We start from the raw sequence: 15,881 nt of genomic DNA, 5'->3' as shown, positions 1-15,881 counted from the left end.
GTTATATTCCTCACTCTTTGCAGCCTTGATTAAGCAAGGTAAACTATGTTTTAAGTTCTAATGCTCCCCAATTTTCTTTTGCATTTTGACATATACAGGGAAAATCAATATACAAACACAATTCTTTAGCATCGTTTTGATGTGACTGGTGACAGCCAACATGGCTTCGCTAGGGGCAAATTGTGCCTGACAAATTTGGTGGCCTTCTACAACGGGGTTTCAGCGTTGGTGGATAAGGAAAGAGCAACTGACATCGTCTACCTGGACTTGTCCAAAGCATTTGACACTGTCCTGCATGACATCTTTGTCTCTAAATTGCAGACACATGTACTTGATGGATGGACCACTCGGTAGAGAAGGAATTGGCTGGATAGTCACACTCAAAGAGTTGTGGTCAATGGCTCGATATCAAAGTGGAGGCCAGTGATAAGTGGTGTTCCTCAGGGGACAGTATTGGGGCCGGTGCTGCTTAACATCTTTGTCGGTGACATGGACAGCGGGATGGAGTGCACCCCCAGCAAGTCTGCAGATGACACCAAGCTGTGTGGTGTGGTCGACACACTGGAGGGAAGGGATGCCATCCAGAGGGACCTTGACAGGCTTGACAGATGAGCCTGTGTGAACCTCATGAAGTTCAAGAAGGCCAAGTGCAAGGTCCTGCACGTGGGTTGGGGCAATCCCAAGCACAAGTACAGGCTGGGCAGAGAATGGATTGAGAGAAGCCCTGAGGAGAAGGACTTGGGGTGCTGGTTGATGAGAAGCTCAACATGACCCAGCAATTGAGGGCCACGAAGATGATCTGAGGGCTGAAGCACCTCTCCTATGAAGACAGACTGAGACAGTTGGGGCTGTTCAGCCTGGAGAAGAGAAGAGCTCTGGGATGATCTTATTGCAGCCTTCCAGTCCTTAAAGGGGGCCTACAGGAAAGCTGGAGAGGGACTTTTTACAAGGGTATATAGTGATAGGACAAGGGGCAATGGCTTTAAACTGAAAGAGGGAAGATTTAGATTAGATATAAGGGAAAAATTTTTTACTTTGAGGGTAGTGAAGCACTGGAACAGGTTGTCCAGAGAAGTTGTGGATGCCCCATCCCTGGAGGTGTTCAAGGCCAGGTTGGATGATGCTTTGGGCAACCTGGTGTAGTGGAGGGTTTCTCTGCCCATGGCAGGGGGGGTTTGAACTAGATGATCTTTGAGGTCCCTTCCAACCTAAACCATTCTATCATTCTATGTGTGCTTGCAGCCCAGAAAGCCAACCGTATCCTGGGCTGCGTCAAAAGAAGTGTGGCCAGCAGGTCGAGGGAGGTGATTCTGCCCCTCTACTCTGCTCTTGTGAGACTCCACCTGCAGTACTGCGTTCAGCTCTGACATCCCCAACACAAGAGGGACATGGACCTGTTGGAGTGGGTCCAGAGAAGGGCCATGTAGATGATCCGAGGGCTGAAGCACCTCTCCTATAGAGTTGGGGCTGTTCAGCCTGGAGAAGAGGCGGCTCCAGGGAGACCTTCTAGCAGCCTTCTAGTACCTAAATGGGGCCTACGAGAAAGCTGGAGAGGGACTTTTTACAAGGGCGTGTAGTGATAGGACAAGGAGTAATGAATTTAAACTGAAAGAGGGGAGATTTAGATTAGATATAAGGAAGAAATTATTCACTCAGAGGGTGGTGAGGCACTGGAACAGGTTGCCAGAGAAGATGTGGATGCCCCATCCCTGGAAGTGTTCAAGGCCAGGGAGGATGAAGCTTAGAGCAACCTGATGTAGTGGAAGGTGCCCCTGCCTGTGGCAGTGGCGTTGGAACTATATGATCTTTCAGGTTCCTTCCAACCCAAACCATTCTATGATTCTATAATTTTATGAGCTGTAATAGCATTCAGAACTGGTGACTGTAAAAAGAACCCCAAAACCCCAAAAGCTACGCATTAAAGACATATATAAAAACTACATATATACACAAAGACATTCACACATATATCTACATTTTGCATGTATATATTGCTTTCTCCACTATTACCTTACTGTACTTGTTACTATTTATCTATTAGTATTTTCTAAGGAAGACTACGCTGATAGAGGCACTTTGAAAGCCACATCATAGTAACCCACCTTACTACCTTTTTTGCTATTTTAACCAGCACTGTTTTATAAACAGCTTCAGATAGAATATCTCAACTCTCACCATGTATTTATTGTAGAGAGGATGACCTGGTTTAGGTCTAGGAGGTAATGCTGGATCTGGATTTTTAAAGACTTGACTTTTTGCTCTCTTGGGTCCCAGTCTGAACTTGCCGGGTTTTTTATCGGGAGCGATGTCAGAAGTAGATCGTGAAAGAGCATCCTTCTGGGAGGTGGTCTTGTTTGCAGAGAGTTTTGGTGGAGGTGGCCTTCCAGGAACACCTTTAGGTGGGGGAGGTCGAGCAGGTATAATTTTTCCATCCACAGGCCTAAAAATTGGGCAAACCATCAAAGAAAAATGCATATTAATAAGCCTGCCACCTCATCCTGCACCACAACTCTAGCTACAGAGGATGCAATAAGGAAACGTGACTCATGATGACCTGGGCTGTAGAGTGTGTAGTATCTGAAGCTCTTTGGCATTATATGAACTCTTCAGATACTAGGACTGGATGATCAAGTCCTTGCACAGATCCTTTGACTACATATTTCCACGTCTGCTCACCACTTTCGGTTATCAACAGCCTGCCAGTGTTTTCAGGAGCCCACTACATAAGCAGGATTTCTTTCAGCAATCCACCTTTAGAAAGAGCTTTGTCTGAAGCTGCCTCAGGATGGAGTTCTTCCAGGGGAGAGCTTTAGTGAAAGCCCTGAGAAGCTCTACTGATCTAGCTGGTCTTCAGCAATCAGCCTAGCTCATTCCCTGGGATGTCATTTACCTGAAGTGACTTTTGGGCCTCTGCTGAAACTCATGACATATGACACCACTTTGCACAACAGCATCAATAGCAGAATTTACCATTTTTATGCAACACGTCTGCTGCAGAAAGCAAACACCAGTGAAAATACTCAAGTTTTTTGGCAATGCTGGAGGTATCACACTCTAATTAGTGTGCCAGTAGTTTAGAAACCAAAATCAGAGACTTGTGACAGTGGTAATGTTTTTGAAAATATTTTAAATCTAAAAAATCTTCCTTTAATCCATTGATTAAAAAAAGCTGCCTATAGTGTACACACGAGCCATGATTTTTAGAATCAAAGAGTGTGGCCAAATCGATAATTAAAAATCACCTCTGTTATAAACAAGCATTCTGCACGTGAAACTTTGGCTTCCTCTTTTTGAGAACCCTGGCACTATCACTATTCCAAAAATACAATATTGTTTGGTTGCTATTGGGAAATCTTTGGCCAGTTACTGCGAGTTTCTGCTACAATTGTCTCTCTTTTCTTCATATGATGTAATTCAGCATAATTACTTGCTCGTGTGAATTCCTCAAGGGCCTGTAAAAATTATCAGCCACAACAAATGTATGGATCTTTGGAGTATCCGTCTGACATATTTTGTGTCATCCATCACTTGAGAAGATATTAGTGCTCTACTAATGCTCCTGAGTTCTCTAATACTATTTGAATGTGGATTGAATTGTTCAAATGTCAAAAAAAGTTTTCCACTTTGTTCAACTTCCACCACCAAGGTTATAATTGGTTCTGCACCTTCAGTCATTTTAGGTCTGAAGTGAACTGTATAAACTAGCCAGTACTTCTGGGAAGCATCTGCCCTTTTCAGGGTGGCAGCATCTGCCACCTCCATTCCTTCACCACTCAAACCCAGCCACAAGTGCAAGTGCTGTTGATCAAAAGGTCAGCAACATGCAGGAGGGGATGTTCTACACTCAGCTGTGGGTGAAAAGGTTAAAGATGCAGAAAGGAATGACTGTCACCAGCCACTGTACACTAGCTGAAGAGCCAAACAGCTGTCCTGCTATAATCTCCCTGCTCATACCAATAATGTACAAACAAGTATTAATCAGCTAGCAACTCAGTCATGCCTATTTATTAGTGAGCATACTGCCTACCCAAGCCTATTGAGTTAGGACTAGAGTTTGTAGTGTCTTCACTGAGACTAACTAGGCAAACCAACTCAGAAACACCACTTTTAAGTGAGTCACTGAAGAATTGTACTTACCTTGGGGGTTGTACAGGTTCTAGCTGAGGCACTCCACCTTGTTCTGAATGATCCAACTCCTACAAAAATTCGAAAGAAGAAAGTCATTTCTTTAAGCCTAAGAAACAAAAATGATCTTGTTTAAATGATGCATTTCTTAAGTTATATCTTACAGACAGGAAAAGCAAGAGTTTCTGGAGGTCTGAGAATAAAGAAATAAGTATTATGGTGTGTTCCAGCATTTAAAAGTCTCGTTGGACATAGAAGGAGATGTAAATAACTTGGTTGGCTACCTGAATCACAGATTAAATTGTGCATTAGGTATGACCCAGCCCTTTTTCCCTGCTACACAGGAGTCAGGGCTTAAGAGTCAAATTCAGGAGAGTCATACAAACGTACAATGTCACTGCCTGTAGGATTCCAACTGTCACAGTTACATTATCAATTTTGATTTGACAGATGAAACTTTGAACAGGCTTAAAGCAGAAAACATGACATTGATGCAACTTGCACAAGACAGCATCTCTTGCAAATAATATGAATTCTTATTAAAAAAGGCATCTAAGTATGTTTCCTAGAGATCTAACAGATAAACTCTGGTGAATCTTGCTTTGGCAGATTAAGGTGTCACTCCTCCCAGCTGCCTATCCTGATGCTGCTAGAGATTACTATCCTGTGGCAGAGTCAGCAGAGCGGGACATGTGCCATGTCTGAAGGGCTTGGACCACAGTAATGGATTAACAAGTTACCATCCTTTCTGCCTCCTGCTGTTCATTTTCATCCCAGTGCCAGACATTACTGCCAGCTCCACTGAACAAGCACAGCTGCTTGTGGAACAGAGTGGTATATCAGAGTGCTGAATCTGGGTTCAAAAGTATCCTTTTTGAACCAGTAATTTTAAATAGGTCTGAACAGTCTTGTTTACTAAATTAGGGATACATGTGCTTGAAACTGGTAAACAAGTTCTGTGATTTTTCCCACCTAGAAAATTCTTAGATGTATTTTGTGACAAAATTTTGACCCCTGATGAAGTCCCCAGATGAATGTTCCTGATTAGAAAGAAAACAACCTGCCACTTACAGATGGGGACGTTATCCTCATACCAAAAATTTCCCTCTTCTGCGTGAAAAGGAAGAAATCTGTGCCAACTGCTGCTTACGGTCAACAATTTTTACTGTTGTTGGTTAATCACTTCTGCTGACAAACAACACTAGTTTTAGAAGCACAGAAGTTCTTATATTTCCAAAGATAAGATTTAAATGTTTCAGTGGATTTGATGGAGTCTTTTTCTTAAAAAAGTCCTCTGAAGCTTATAGATGCCTGTCACAATAACCTGCATGACATTGGAAAAGTTTTGGGGTTGCATTGCATAAAATGTTATTTAACGTCTTGTATTGGAAATTATTTTTTCAGCATTATCCAGAAAAGATGGGACCTCTGTGAATAGCTTCTTCAGTCATGACATTTAAAAAAACCTTTATCCTATTAGCAGAGGTAGCCACAAAGACATTTGTTGGCAGCTGTCCATCTAGTGAGGCTTTTGATTTGATTCCATCTTTTTACTGCCTGTGGTTTCCACAAGATTCTCTGCCATTCCTGCCATCACAGCACTCAATATTTGGAAATTCTACTGTCATTTTCTAGTTTATTAATTCCTTTTTGTAAATCTGTGTCAAAGGGCATATAGGTTACACAATGTCTACCATTACTATGTGCTCAGGAGTGAGGAGCAGAGCCTTACTTTCCAAACTAGACGGTTCTACCTGGGCTCTGACACCACCAGTAGAAAGCAACTGGAAGGAAAGAGCTGAGGAAAGCAAGCTTCATTCATGTACAGAAAAGTTTCCTCTGCCTGGAAATTGGCAGTGTGTGTATATGAAGGTAAAAAAAAGCATTTCTAAAGGACTTTGACAATATTTCACTTGTAAATCTCAATATATCAATGTAAATCTCATTGGACTTTGAACCACTTTGCAGTGCTTTTGAAATGAAATTGGAGAATATCCTGATTCCAGCTGCTAAATACAGAAAATTGAAGAGAGATGTGACCAAAGTTTAGTAAAATCAACGAAGTGCTTTTCAGAACTCACAGCAGTCTAAATTACCTAACTAAGTTAGAGGATGAAATTAAAAGAAAAGTGCTTTATATTTTTGAGTAGTCCTTTTCATCCTTTGGTCCTTCAAATAACTTACTTTACAAATGCTTGGGAGTCACAAGAGATCTGTTAACCAAAGCAGAAAAAGTTGTAATACAGGAAAACAGTTCTAACTTACCACTTTTTTCACTAGGTCACCACTGTTGAGTTTTCCCACTGTGATATTGGAGGTGTTCCCAATAGGTTTTTCAGCAGGAAGTGGTGGAGGGCTATGTGGGATTTCATTTAAAGCTGTGAAAAAACAAAAGTTCCCAAATGAAAGTCTAATTAATAGCTTCTTTACATGGACCGACAACAGGTAAGGGAATCCACCTTGGTTTGGGGCATTTTTTGGTGAACGCAACTTCCTTCCTCAAAGCCAGAGCAGCCAATGGAGAAGACCACTTAAAGACTAGTGAAGAGAAAAGGGACATGAAGGGGAGATTGCAACTCTGAGGCTGACTTCAGGAGTACTTCCCATCCTGCATAACAGATCTTCACTGTACTCTCAGGACACCAGCAAGTTACTCTAGGGTTTCAAGGTTTCAGCTGCAATACTTGTTGATATAATATTAGACAAGTAGAATAGTTTCTACCCTGGGAATGTCAGATTCATAACTGGATACCCTGAAACACCATCACCATCTCTCAGCCACATTTCTAAACTGGCTCACTTTTTTCAGCTGTCAGCTCCTGGAATATCTTTTAGGCTGGAAAACAGCTGAGGGTTATTTCAAGTAACTCTGAAAGATCAGGAGACTTGGATGGAAGAATCTCCAGAAAGGTAAAGGCAAGAAAAGAAACCGTTGCCTGCTACAAAATTCAGGGTGACAGAAAGAAAACAGCGATGGACGATCCCTGGTAGTCTTCAAGGAGTTAAGCAAATTTAGGACATGGAAGAGTAAACACTAGAGCCCTTACTAGGGAAGAGTGGTGATGTCCTCAGTCTCAATAAAGATCACAAAACCCTGCTAATTATATGATATTTGTTTTCAATGTCTCTGCCATTGAAACCTGGGAAGCACTTGGACAGTTTTTGCCAACATATTTACCAATCATTTTGTCTTTATATATCAGAACCTTGCCATCTATTCTACAATGTATTTGTATATGAAGAAAATTCATCTCATACAAAGAATTTCAGACACTTAAGCTTTTCTGATTTCCAGCCAGTCTTGGAATTATGTAAAAATACGTGTAGAGAGCCTGGTCGTTTATAGACTGACGACAAAAAAGAGGAGAGATTCTATCCAAATGAAAACTTCCAGTTGCTCATTTCATGAAAAGTACTCTCAAGAAAGAAATAACACATAGAAATGAGGTGGTGTTTGTTTTTAACACCTCGGTTGCATTACTATGATCTAAAACGCTGGTGTGATATTTAAAAATGGATCAAAGATAAATCCCTTATTCTTAGGAGCAGGTCACAGGTACTGTGTTGGCAGTGAACAAGCACAGGGGAAAAAAAGTTAGTGAAGTTTATCACTCTTCTAAGCTAGTATGATGGATGAAAAGTAAAAACAATACCTGAATACAGAAATTGCAAGAGAAATCTTATCATACCTTACTGATATATATAAAGCATTAGAGATTTATTTATTCACACCACTTCAAATCTTGATATATACACAGATGGCCTAATTTCCTCGCCTTACTCTTTATAAGACCAAAATTAAAGGAAATAAAGGAAGAAAAAAAACTCCAAGAACTAGAAGGCAGGTGTTATTTTCAGTGATTTCTAAGTGTAATAACCGAAGTGGAAATGTAATGCTTCCTTTCTAATCAGAGCTTGACAAAAATGCTAATGCTAAACGAGTGCTTTACTGGGGTTTGAATTCTTAAGTATCCAGCTCTGTCCCCTTTTTGGTAGTGCTGGGTGGGGTTTATTTGGTTTATTGGAGTTTTTCTTTTTGGTTTGTGCTGGTCCCTGACAGAATTAATCTCCCTCCATACCCACGATGGTGAAAGACCCCTTGTACTGCAACTATGTGGCCCTCTTACAAGGTAGATCCTACTATATCCATGTTACACCTTGGCCCAGTTGTACTCCTCTCATTTTTTAACTTTTAACAGCTTACGCTTCTGCAGCAGCTCCTATCTGACAAAATGCTACTCTGCTTTCTTGGAACCTGCTCCTGTTCCTCTACAGCCCATTAATCTTCCAGCCACAGCCTCCCATAAAGCTGTCCTTAACACCCCTCTGACAATTGTAGCTCAGTACAGTACGACTGGCTGTCTCCTGTGGAAAGTTCATCTACCACTAGAGAGCAGCAAGGGACCGGTTATCTACAAGTTCAAAAGAGACTCCGGCTCAGGAAAAAAAAAATTTCTTTTTTTTTTTTTAAATGGAAATTACAATTTCCTTTGTAGAGAAGAATTATATCTTGGGTTCCTTACAGTAGTTTGTAAACGTATTCTTCCAACTGAAAAAACCTTTTATTTATGATCATGTATTAACAGAAAGACTTTTCCTCGTAGCTTTATCTTCAGTCTTCTCTGTGTTTTTAATCATTTCCATTGCATTTCTCACATATGCAGAAGAAAAGAAAATTTAGTATTTTAGCACTGGGCTGGTGTGGAGGGGAGAAGGGAACTCGGGAAATACTGAGACAGTCTTAGGAGAAAAGCCACCTGGACATCTAGTTGCTACAAGTTGGCTGTACACCTACTCAGCGTAGTAAAACATGATTTTGAAATATGAATTTTAAGAGCTATCTTGTGACATTTCTCCCTAAGCTTTGAGGATAAAACATAAGCCTAACCAGAAGGCAAGTATGTACTCCAGCATGCAAAGATCAACACAAAGACCTTGTGGCTCTGATAATTTTTCACTCCGAGATACTGTCAGTGTCATTTGTAAAGCTGTAAAAGATTAGAGGTGGAAGGCATTAAAGATACAGTAACCATCAGAAAACCACAGTCAAGACCTTGACACAAAATTGAACACATCAGGTTTTTTGCATCCAAGTTCTTGCCTGCCTTTTTTGTTCCCTCAACTGCTACCAAAACACTTGCTTAAATGGCCATAGATTTCAAATCTAACAAGGGTCAAAGGAACTTTGTGATGTAAGCTGTGAAAACTATGCTTACATCCCAACTAAGCTGTGTTTGAAGCAAAGTTTAATACCCTAATGTTGTTCCTTTGCCAACTGGGGGCCCTGCTCCCAGGAAGCTTGGGAGCAGCATTAAAATATCCCCAGATGATGTCAGAACAGAAGCCAATTTGACCAAAGGTACAGCTCAGTGATATGGTTTAGCTGATGAAACGAGCTTCTTCTGCTGAAAAAGTCTCCTCCAGCTCTTTTCTGCCAGCCTTTAGATCCCTCCACACACCCCATTTCACCTCTGATAGGCACTAGCTCCATAAGGTTTGAGGGACGTCCAACTTAGCACAAGGGAGGGAGCCGGACGAGGTAGCTGGGAGGCAGGGAGAGGAGAACAGGACTCCCAGCTATTTTCCCTCCCACCACAGCCCTTAGGCTGGCTCCTCTCTCTTGTCAAACTGTACCACGGGATTCCTTTGGCAGCTAATATAACTAGTAAACAGCAACTCAATTAGTAAACAGTAAGTCCCAGTTAAAATCATTTTTTGACAGAGATTTCTCAGACACTTTTGAGAGAAGAACTTACGTTTCCCGGGTTTAGCTGGGATTCGGATCACAGTGGGTTTCCGGGCTAAAGCTGGTTGAGTTGTCTGTTCCTTTGCAGGTTCACTTTTGGTGAGGAACTGAAATGGATCTAAAAGGAAAAAAAACAACCCAACATATTTAATATTTATTTGTTGAACACAAATCTCACTGGATATTTCTTTCATTATTAAGGACATTTATATTTCACACCCAAGAAGGTAATAAAAAAAAAAATCAGGCTGATGCAAATAGTGTACTCAGTTCTTTGTAAATAACATGTCTTTTCTGTACATCTGCATTCATAGTTGACTTAACATAAACATGCTCCAGATGCCTTCTGGGATTATATAAGCCACTGAACAAGAGGAACTGCGTTGCTTGGTAATAGGGACCTAAAATCAGGATGGCTTTAGGGAAATGTTTTCAAAGCAGTTGCTCTAATATGCCGACATAGCTGTGAACACATTCACTAAAAAGTTTTAATCAATAAAATCTTGCCAAAGCAGATAAAATGCCTACGGAAACAAAACAAAACAAAACAACACAAAGCAAAGCAAAGCGTTTAAATATTACTGATTACAAAATGGTTTTGCTGTAGAACAACTAATTCCCTGGAAGATTCTGAATCATTCTGTTGATTATAAACCTGGTGTCATGAGGGAGACTGCTTCAGACCAAGGACTGGGAGTTGTGCCTGAGCTCTACCCTTGCCTGTATCACTCATTCCTCTACAAGCCTGTCCAGTCATTCCAACGGTAAGAGAGGAGCAATGTCTCCTATGCTTCATAAACTTAAGCACTGATCTCTTATTAATAGGCATGGGAACATATGCGCATGTAGAAGGCAGCTGTAAAAAATACTTGTACATAAATAAAATCCAAATCAATGGGTTCTTTCTCAAGAACACCTTCATGTGAAAGGGCAATACTTCATTTATACATCTTCTCTGTTGTTAATGACTGCTACCTTTTTCTCTGACATTACCAAAAACTGCAGTAAAATGGCAATGCTTAACAGTATCGTAAATTTGTAAAGGAGAAACTGGAGAAGCGCTCCAGACAATAAATTTTCCATGACACATATTCATAGCCCCAACAACCAAGTTTGATCTCCTCTGGTGGCCTTTTAGATGCGTAGCTCAATGAGATGTTATTTATGGAGTGTCAGAGTCTCAGAGAAGCAGCATGCTGGGCATCTCTTTACATTCTTCAGGACTTTTTATAAAAACATACCCTTTCCCAAAACTACCGCCACACTTTCTGGCAACGTTGGAAGCCTCATATTTGACAAACTTCTATCTTCAACACTTATAAAAAACAATTTAAAATATTGTGTAATATCAAGTCATGATTTCTTACAAATAATTTTGGATAGTACAACACAATGTAGTTTATCAAGACACTAGAAATCTGTGGGAATATACATAAGATTTAAGAAAATCCAGAAATATTGTATTTATTTATGAACAACCTCATTAAAAACTTGTGGTTTGTTTGTTTGTTTTTTAACCAAAAATAGACCCAAAGTAACTTCAGAGAGAGAAAACATTGCGTAATATTGAGCTGTTGAATTACAGTGATGGACTGCCCTCCCGCATGCACACGACTTGGCGGTCACAGCTCCCCCAGCCTCTCCTGCTGCTCCTCCTTGCCAGGCACTTCTGCCTGCAGCCCCCTCTGCCCATGCCCCCCGCCACCCCCAGCTCCCGCTGCCAGCGTGCAGCTGGAGCAACAGCAGGGACAACATGCCACGGGGCCCGTGCACGCTCACCTGGCTCCGATGTCCACCTCCCACTAGCCCCTTGCTTAAGGCTCTCTTTGTAGGCACATCCATCACGTACAGGTGTGCCACAGGGGTTTGTGCCATGGTCTCTCTCAAGGTAAAGACATCAACCTGCCTACAGGCTCCCCAGAAATCTGCCTGGGTACCTTCCTGTCACATTTTAATCATGAATCAAAGCACATTAATTCTTTCCGACAGGCTGCTTGTACAACAGCTTCAAGCATACTCTTCAGGTAGAAAGGATCATGACAGGTCAACAACAGATCTACAGCTAAAGGTAAATAGGCTATAGTTGAAAAAAAAAAGTTACCATCTCTAGACAGAAGAGACGTTGTGCTCAAAGACACTGGCACATCCAAAAACTAGGCACAGACAATCCACAATGTTTTAGACAGTAAGGGTAAAACGAGCATCTTGTTTAAGTTATGGATCAGCACTAGTCAGTAAAAGGTTTAGGTCTCTTCAATGAAAGCTGCATCAGAGCAAGGGTTTTTCTAGAGGACTTGAAAACACACACCACAAGAGGGGTGCAGGCATTCTGGCAGTACAGTCATTACAAGAAACAAAAATCCCACTCTTAGAGCAAGCCTGCAGTTGTAATTTTCTTTTATTCCTTTATACCTATGTCTGCTGGCTACAATGCTAACATCTGAATGGCATTAAACAGACTTATCTAATCTGAACTCTTATGCTGGTGTTCAGACGGGCTGTAGTGCAGCTGAAAAAAAGAAAACCAAAACCAGGCTTTCTTCTCTCTTTCAGTTATCTGATTTGACAGATTTGAGGAGTGACCCTGGCAAGGCTGCCGGGCCACGGGGCCTCAGCACTGCGCTGGCCCCTTGGGAAGCTGGAGACACAGGGCGAGCGGAGGAAAGGTGAGCAGGGCTCCTTGACACACCAGGACCATAGAGAACACGCTGGCACACGGAGCACCTCTCACGGTAAGGTTCTGCAGAGGTTAAGGAAGTTCTGCATGAACTGCAAGGCAACAATTTTCCAAAGCCTCCATCTTCTAAAAATATAGACATCTTGAGACCAAGTGGAAATGCTCTAAACACCCAAAACAATCACAGATCTCTTTTCTTGCAAATTTATGGGAGATTTAAAATAGCACAAAATTAATGTTTGTCATCCGTTCATCATTGCTGTGTATAGAAATGGTTTTCTCAACCACTCAACAGTTGGCAGAGGTCTCTAAATCAATAAATCTGAGAAGTAATTTTTAAGTCTAAGGACAATAATTTCTAAGGCTGAGAAAACCATTCGCTGCACCTTAGTTTTCCACTCATTATCTTATGTTCAATTATATTGTTGTCACCTCATAATTAGTTTAAAACTCATTACCTTGTTTGTGTTATTCCATTCCCCAGTGTTGGGTTTGCACCAGAAATCGGCTGAGTAAATGACTGCACTGCTTTGTGCAATGGGACTGACAACATATCAAATTTTTATGTTGTTTAACAACAATTGGGCATCATTTGAGCATAATTCATGGAAGTGTGAAAACAGAATTGTTAATATACTCATTTAAAGCTTCTCAGCTCAAGGAAATTAATCTGCAAGGCATTTTTCATAACACATATCAACAGAGTTCTATTGTTTTGGGTTTTTTTTATTAAACTTTTACAATGATGCTTAAAGCCTGTGTCTTCCTGTGGTGGGTTGACTTGGCTGAATGCCAGGTGCCCACTAAAGCTGCTCTATCACTCCCCTCTTGAGCAGGGCAGGGGAGAGAAGATATAACAAAGGCTTGTGGGTTGAGATAAGGACAGGGAGAGATCATTCACCTATTACCGTCATGGGCAAAACAGACTTGACTTAGAGACATTAGTTGAATTTATGACCAATCAAATCACAGTAGGATAATGAGAACTAAAACTAAATCTTAAAACACCTTCCCCTCACCCCTCCCTTCTTCCCAGGCTTGACTTTACTCGCGAATTCTCTACCTCCTCCCCCATAAGAGGCACAGGTGGACAAGGAATGGAGGTTGCAGTCAGTTCATCACACACTGTTTCTGCCACTCCTTCCTCCTCAGGGGGAGGACTACTCACACTCTTCCTCTGCTCCAGCGTAGGGTCCCTACTCCTGGGACTTCACAAACTTCTCCAACATGAGTCCTTCCCACAGGCTGCAGTTCTTCACAAACTGCTCCAAGTGTGGGTCCCTTTCATGGGGTGCAGTCCTTCAGGAACAGACTGCTCCAGCATGGGTCCCCCATGGAGTCAGAAGTCCTGCCAGCAAACCTGCTCCAGCATGGGCAATTTGCTCCATGGGGCCACAGGTCCTGCCAGGAGCTTGCTCCAGTGCCGGCTTCACAAAGGGTCAAGGCTTCCTTCAGGTGCATCCAGCTGCTCCAATGTGGGGTCCTCCAGGGGCTGCAGGTGGATCTCTGCTCCACCATTAACCTCCATGGGCTGCAGGGGGACCGCCTGCCTCACCATGGTCTTCACCATGGGCTGCAGGGGAATATCTGCTCCAGCACCTGGAACACCTCCTTCCCCTCCTTCTTCACTGTCCTTGGTATCTGCAGAGCTATTTCTCTCACATATTCTTACTTCTCTCTCCATCCGCAGTTTTCTCTTGCGCAGTTGGTTTTTTTTTAATCCCTCCTTAACTATGTTATCCCAGAGGCACTACCGCCATCGCTGATGGGCTCGACCTTGGCCAGTGACAGATCCATCTTGGAGGTGGCTGGCATTGGCTCTATCGGACACGGAGGAAGCTTCTTGCAGCTTCTCACAGAAGGCACCCCTGTAGCCTCCACTGCTCTCAAAATCTTGCTGTGCAAACCCAATATACTTCCTTAGTCTCACTTTTCTACAGGTTCTGTTTCAAAGATTTACCTGGTAACATACATTACTGTGCTTGCTTGCAGGAAAGACAAATGAAAGCTGTGTATTCACGTATACCGTATGCCATCTCTTTCTTTTACTGGTTTAGGAGAGACCTTTTTTTCCCCTACTCTCATTTACTTTCCTTGTTTAAAATAAAAAATGAGGAGGTTACAGAACAAACATTAGGTTTTGCCCATGTGAGCAGGACAGATGGATATCTTCCTGAAACATTTATTGGTAGTCTTTAAGTAGGTGGTAGTAAGGTGGTAACAGATACCTCAGCAGCAATAAGGGGAATCTCCAAACAAATCAGATGTGGAAAGCTGAAAGCACAGAATTGTATTATCTGCTGTCAAGATGCTCAGCCCTGCAAGAAGTACTCAGTACACACGAGAACAACGGAGTACGAAAGGTGTTAACATTACAACACTTGCCACTACAGATTAATGCAACTGTGTCTACTTCCATTGCTTAACTAAAAAAAATGAATCGGCTGTTAAAGACAAGGCTCACACTCTCCTCATACAGAAATAATTGTTACTGTGGTCTTCCAATAGAGCCAATCCTCATCAACGAATGGTTTTATTAAAACCTAGCCCCATGAAACCACTCAGGTGTTTGTGGAAGCACACTTAAGCCACACTTGAGTGAAGATTTTCAACAGGCCCCTCCTAGTAATATAGCTGGACATTCAATGGAAACCTGACAGATAACATCCCAAACAGGAATGAGGCCCGTGCTCAAGAAACATTGTGAAATGCTACAACCAAATCTCTGATGCTCACTGAGACATTCTAAATCTCAACCTACTTACAACTATAAATAGACTCATTAGACCAGGTATCCTACCTAAATTCCAGCAGCCGTGATTTTCTGTACCTCACGTTTTGCTATATTTTTCATCACTGAAATTAACAGTTCACTGTTCTTTGAAATGGTATTTCTCACCCAGAGAGAATAATATGGACTACACCACCTTTCTCAAAATACACAATTTGCAGCTCCCTCTGCATGGAAAATTGCCATGATCTGATCATGACTGTGTCTTTCAATAGGCTGGTAAATTAAAAAAGAAAAAGGGAAATAAAAAAGAGAGAGAGAATGGGATGTAAGCTCTTTCAGAACATAATCTGTGCATGAGCTGAAAGTAAGCTCAGGTGAAATTCAGGCTTCTCAGCATTCTCCTAACACTAGGAGAGTAGACCAGGTCACCCAAATAAAAGGAATACACTATTCAGGAGTGGACTTAGTATGGCTTCAGACTTAAAATCGGAGCAGAGACAAACAAATCTGCTATCATAATGTTCTAGGACTTCTTTCTCCTCAGTCTACACAGAGTTTTTTCATGATTAGCCCAATTCTTTCTGTAGAGGCTACAAACG

At 41.8% G+C, this 15,881-nt stretch overlaps 1 protein-coding gene across 2 annotated transcripts in view; it reads right to left on the bottom strand.

Moving 5' to 3' along the window:
* The window catches only part of SH3D19 (SH3 domain containing 19), an 87,961-nt gene that overhangs the window by 10,947 nt on the left and 61,133 nt on the right, over nt 1-15,881 (bottom strand). The window contains exons 8-11 of one of the 2 annotated variants that reach the window (XM_086611804.1): nt 9,882-9,989; nt 6,391-6,503; nt 4,138-4,196; nt 2,170-2,440 (exon numbers count right to left, since the gene is read on the bottom strand). In XM_086611804.1, the coding sequence (XP_086467930.1) occupies nt 2,170-2,440; nt 4,138-4,196; nt 6,391-6,503; nt 9,882-9,989 (551 nt within the window). The remainder of the gene's footprint in view (nt 1-2,169; nt 2,441-4,137; nt 4,197-6,390; nt 6,504-9,881; nt 9,990-15,881) is intronic. The other variant, XM_086611805.1, reaches the window with a different exon arrangement.

Source organism: Tauraco erythrolophus, chromosome 5, assembly GCF_009769465.1.
Source record: "Tauraco erythrolophus isolate bTauEry1 chromosome 5, bTauEry1.pri, whole genome shotgun sequence".
In the NCBI taxonomy this organism is placed as follows: Eukaryota; Metazoa; Chordata; class Aves; order Musophagiformes; family Musophagidae; genus Tauraco; species Tauraco erythrolophus.
The sequence above is the reverse complement of the archived record's forward strand: the minus strand, read 5'-3'. Positions and strand labels throughout refer to the sequence as shown.